The 5,182-nt window shown below is 39.8% G+C and overlaps 1 protein-coding gene and 1 long non-coding RNA gene across 3 annotated transcripts in view; one reads left to right on the top strand and one right to left on the bottom strand.

Annotated features, from left to right (window-relative positions):
- LOC109313418 overlaps nt 1-5,176 on the bottom strand; it is a 24,551-nt gene extending 19,375 nt beyond the window's left edge. Inside the window, exon 1 of the long non-coding RNA XR_002102043.1 lies at nt 3,463-5,176. This is a non-coding gene — a long non-coding RNA (uncharacterized LOC109313418). The remainder of the gene's footprint in view (nt 1-3,462) is intronic.
- PIGQ (phosphatidylinositol glycan anchor biosynthesis class Q) overlaps nt 1-5,182 on the top strand; it is a 60,268-nt gene that overhangs the window by 53,255 nt on the left and 1,831 nt on the right. For both annotated transcript variants that reach the window (XM_019539966.1, XM_019539965.1), the window contains exon 10: nt 341-402. In XM_019539966.1, the coding sequence (XP_019395511.1) occupies nt 341-402 (62 nt within the window). The remainder of the gene's footprint in view (nt 1-340; nt 403-5,182) is intronic.

Below are 5,182 nucleotides of genomic sequence, written 5' to 3'. Positions count from 1 at the left end.
CCCCAGATCTGTATAGGACAAGGGCAGACTGCCACTTCAGGCTTTGTCCCGGGTGCTAAACTTCATTGCTACAGTACTGAGCAACGATGTGAAAAGTGATTAGTAGCAGAGAGTTTTCTGTCCCTTGATAGCAGAGGATGGGCCTCCCCCCTGTTTGGACAGAATGTTAGGGACTAATAAAGATCCTTGCAGTTCCTTTGTCATTTTGGTTCTTGTTGACTAACTCCCATGCTTGATTTTTTGTGTCATTTTTAGAAAATCTCCACTCAATAATTGTGCTGAGAAGAGAATGGGGGTTGTTCTCTTCCATCACAGGTTGTTTTGTTCCTTTTGTTTTCAGCTGGTGTGAAGTTCAGAGTCCTTGAACAAAGGACTGGAAAACCCCTTCGTCTTCTAATGCAGGTAAACCATGAGTTGCTTTGCACATTCAGTTATATTGTCTGCTGTAGTATTGTAACCAGGGTTGTCCTTAAGATTCTTACTGCTTTCAGACAGTTTCTGTTACCCTTCCCAAGTCTGGCCTTTAAGACAAAGGCCCCTTTCAAAATTTCAGTGTGGGATATGGAGGTGCTGGAAGCGTACCCCACCTCACTATGAATGGTTGTTGTATCTCTTCCAGCTAAGTAGTGTTCCTTGCCTTTGCATGCATTTCATTGGCTCCAAATTTTATTAGATGCAACATTCTGAGTGCTACAAAATGAAATGTGAATAGTTGTAACATGATGCTCCTCCACCTCTATAATTATAACCTAATGTTAGTACCAGCAGGTGTCAGCTACAGATGTCCTGGGCGTCTGTAGCTGCACCTAATCAATGCTGTGCATTGTATGTGACCAGAGAAACCATCTAAACCCAACTAGAGTGAAGAACAGATTACCAGAACCAGCTCTAGTAAGGAGACCTTCTCTTGCAGATAAGCTGATAAACATGAAGTAACTTATGACCCAGGCAATATGGGGCCCTTCTGATGCATTCTTAGTTAGATCTGTGGGATGCTACATGATAAAAAGAGGGAGAAAGTCTACTTAAAAAAAAAAAACCACCCTCCATTCTAAACCCACTGAGGAACAAAAGTTCAAGGGAATCTTTTTCTGAAAATGGGCTGACACAGTGACAGTCGATTTCTCATAACATATGGAAGAGTGACAACGAATCAATGATGCATCTGTTTTCTGACCCCAGTATAGTCCCACTGCATCGGGCAGTTGACTTGCTTGCTTTTTATAATGCTGGTTTGTTTGCGATCCTGTGTTATGGCCAGACCTGGATAGCAGTGAGCCAGTTTCTCTACTACAGTCACAATCTACCCAGTACATTAGAAAGACAGAAAACAGCTACAGCTTTTCAATTCTTTTAGCTCACTCCAGTTCTGTTCTGGCTCCAGCACCAATCTCTACACATAAGAAGCTCTGTGGTAGGGAAGATTTAAGCAATTTTTACTCCATAGGAACCACAGGAGAGTATAAAAGCAACATAGTCGGATATGGCCACTGTGATTATGAAGTATGGTAGTTGCTGCTTCCAGGGAAAGAGATCAGGGGTTAGTTGGAGGAAAAATACAAAGCCAAAGGGTGAACAAAAGCGCTAACCTAAGGACCATCACAGAAAGGAGTTTCCTAGAGTGTGATACCTCTCACTGTAGCAAGAGAGGCTCGGATGTAATGATCTCCTTTGTGCCCCTCTTCTGCTGATGGAAAATAGGTAGATTATCTGTTAAAGATGCCCTCCTATGGTCATGGTAATGACATGCAGGCTTATCTTAGTTGTACACTTTGTAATACCTTTGTCCCAGTTTTCATGAGAAGCTTGTGTTGTGTCAGCTCCCCCTTATGCCTGTGTGTCTTTTTACACTATGGAGCAGTATTTCCCAGTATCTTCCCTGAGAAGACTAACTTTGTGTGTGCAAACTGGGCACAAAAATTGTAAATCTGGATGACTGATGCATTTTTACTTTGTCCCTATATCTGAGCATTGAGAAAGTTTAAACAGAAACATGGTAGATCAGAAACCAATGGCAATATTTTGACAGAACAAAAATATTTCCAGACTGATTGAAATCAGATTCTCTCTGCTCCTGTTTTCTAAAGGTGCTTATATCCTCCATATGGTTCAGCAAACCGTTATTTATTTTCTTTAAAAAAATCCATGTAATCAGAATTTAGAATCCAGATACAGACATATTGTTAGTGGCAAGATGCTATTTTCATTCCACTGGCTGCTTAAGTCACTCCAAGGTGTCTTAGGTGACTTAATATTTACTTTGGGGTTTAGAGTAATTTATTCTTGTAAACAAATAAAACATATGTCTGACTTTTAAGTAGTGGCTTAGCTGTCCTTGATGTTATTACTACAAAAAAAGCTTCTGAGGCTTTGGATTCCCTACAACTTTAGTTGTTTTCTGCACATTCTGCCAGAAATTTCACCTAAGACAGCACCCTGCTTGGAATGGGTTACAAAAAGGGAAAAGAAAGAAAGAACAATTCCATGATGAAAGAAAGGATGTATATTTTAGCAGTGCATATAGCTTTGAACTATAGAAACTACGTAAAAGGAACTCAAGAGCAACTTCCCTAATGAACTGGTTGCTTTTACACTTAAAATAGGATAGTGAGATGCATTTACACTGTGCTGAGTTGAAAGCTGATTCTTGTTATCTCTCAGGGAAAATTCACCCCTGTGACAGCAGCCTTCTGCAGAGAGGGTAATTTTAACCAGAAGAGCCCAGGAATGCTTCATCCAGATAGCCCAAACTACATAGTCAGGATGAACATTCAAGATCGGTTGCTCCCCTAGCAATAATCCCTTGTTTCCACACAAACGAACCTGTTTCCAGCCAGGTTATGATAATATGAATAGAGCTGAGGAAATAGCTGGTAATAGTTGATTCAAATTTTACTGTTACTTCTTTTGGTGAATTGTCTGTGGCCACATTGTGATTCTATTGAATTTATTCAGATTTACCATCCAGTAATTCATGGGGTTAATTATTGGTCTATAGTTTATTCAGAGCTTTTGAAATCTGAGTGACAAAAGTTAGTCTGGGTTGGACATAAGTCAGATGGCATGAGACCATTCCTTCTTTGAATGAGCATCGTTCTTGGGTTTCTGGTAGGAAGGCTTCAACACAGTGCTACAAGATATTCTCAAGAGTAAACTGGAAAAGAAAACTGCCATGTGGTGACTACATAACTGATTGAAAGACCGCAAGCAGCAAGTAGTAATGAATGTATCAATATCAAACTGGAAGGAAGCATTAAGTGGGATCCCACTGTTAGCAGCCCTGTCTCCCAGATAGTACTAAGGGATCATTAAAGCACAATTAACCCTTACATGGAACATGAAATATGAACGCAGACAACTCAGTGTCTTAAAGTCAAAATCTAACTTTATTTGTACAACAAGTATTATCTTAGCAGTTTCTATATTCAGAGAGAGAAAACACATTAAATACAATAATCTCACCCAATCCCAGATGTTATATTGCTCTTCAGAAAAGGCAGCCACTCAGTTCCTGGAAGCAAAGGGTACATCATGGGCCGGGGTGGTCCAGACAGGTGTAGAAGGCTGGATTTATGACAACAATAATGACAAACTTTCTTGTTCCCCCCTTTTATGCTTGTCTTCAACTTCACTCCTTTGATGACTCTTTGCTTGTGGATTGGTCTCTCGGCGCTCAGCATACTGTCCATCTTTTATCCCATCAGCATATTCCTTTGTCTAACAGACTCATCACAAGCAGACCTCTTAATTTGGCCTTTTTCTGATGTCTTACTTCGGGCATTGTCCATTGGTCTCCCTTATCACCTTTCATTAATATATCCAATCCTTTCATCCTCTGATTCACTGGTTAGTGCCAAATTCAGTTAATTGGAGCTGATAACAAGGCCATTGCTATGTTATGTTAAAAAAACTTCTCACAGTGATAAAAAAGAAAAGATATAATGAGCACTATGATATCTACAAAAACAACTCAAAGCAGGCTAATAAAAATGAAAAGTTAATAAGGACAAAGTTTAAGCAATGATTAAATAAAGCTAAATATAAACAATACTATAAGCAGGTGCAACTTCAAAGCATTAAACATAACGAGCTACCCTAACACCAGGGATATGTTCCATGTCCAATACTATTAATCTTTTTATTAACAATTTGAATAAATGACTGGAGAATACAGTAATGAAATTTGTGGACAACACAGATGTGGGTGGGATAGAAAATCCAAAATGCTCTCAATAAATCAGAGAATTAGGTCATGAACAATAACATGAAATCCAACAAGGACAAATGTAATGTACTTCACCTAGCAGACAAACCAATTCAACAGATACAAAATGAGGGATAGCTGAGCACAGCTGAGGATTTGGGTGTTGTGGGGGACCACAAAATGACTGTGAGTTAGCACTGAGATGCTTTTGTGAAAAAGGCATATACCACCTTGGGCTGCATTTGCAAAAACCTCATATCCAAGATATGTAAGATAATATTCCTTATTGGTGTTAAGTTGGAACTAAATAGAATATTGTGTCCATTTTTGGGCACCACATTTTAAGAAGGATATGGAGAAATTGGAGCGGATATAAAAGAGAGCAACAGGTGTGATGACAACCAAGCCATGTGAGGAATGGTTGAATGAGCTCAGAATAATTAATCGGAAGAAAGGCAGGTGAAGGGGTGATGTAATAACAGTTTCAAATATGTAAAATGTTGCCATAAAAAGGATGGTGTACAATTATCCTATCTAGCTGCTGAAGGTAGGGCAGGAAGCAATAGCTTTAAACTACAAGAGGCAGATTCAAGTTAAACCTCAGAGGAAAATTCCCAAATGTCAGTGCAGTTAAACTACCTACAGCAATTGTAGGATCTCCTTCAGTGCATGGTTTTAAGATGCTGGATAGGCATCCATCAGGACTGATTCAGATGCAGCAAAACCTGCCTCTGTGTATAGGGATGGATGAGATGACCGACCCATCCAGACCCATGATTTTAAAAATGCTCATTTTGATAAAGTCTTGCCTATTTTCATGTGAATCTGCCCTGGTAGGGCATTCTTAGTGGCAGCATCACCAGGCTTCAGGATCTGGTTCCCAGCAAAATTGTGCTCTTGAGCTTCCCATGGTCAGAGTAAACAGTGCTGGCCCTTCCACTGGCTTCTCTCACTCTTTCCCGCTCAGCCCAGTTTCAT

The sequence above is a fragment of the Crocodylus porosus genome, unplaced genomic scaffold, assembly GCF_001723895.1.
Source record: "Crocodylus porosus isolate Cpor-Errol unplaced genomic scaffold, CroPor_comp1, whole genome shotgun sequence".
NCBI classification, from domain to species: Eukaryota; Metazoa; Chordata; order Crocodylia; family Crocodylidae; genus Crocodylus; species Crocodylus porosus.
This window is presented reverse-complemented; position numbering and strand designations above follow the sequence as displayed.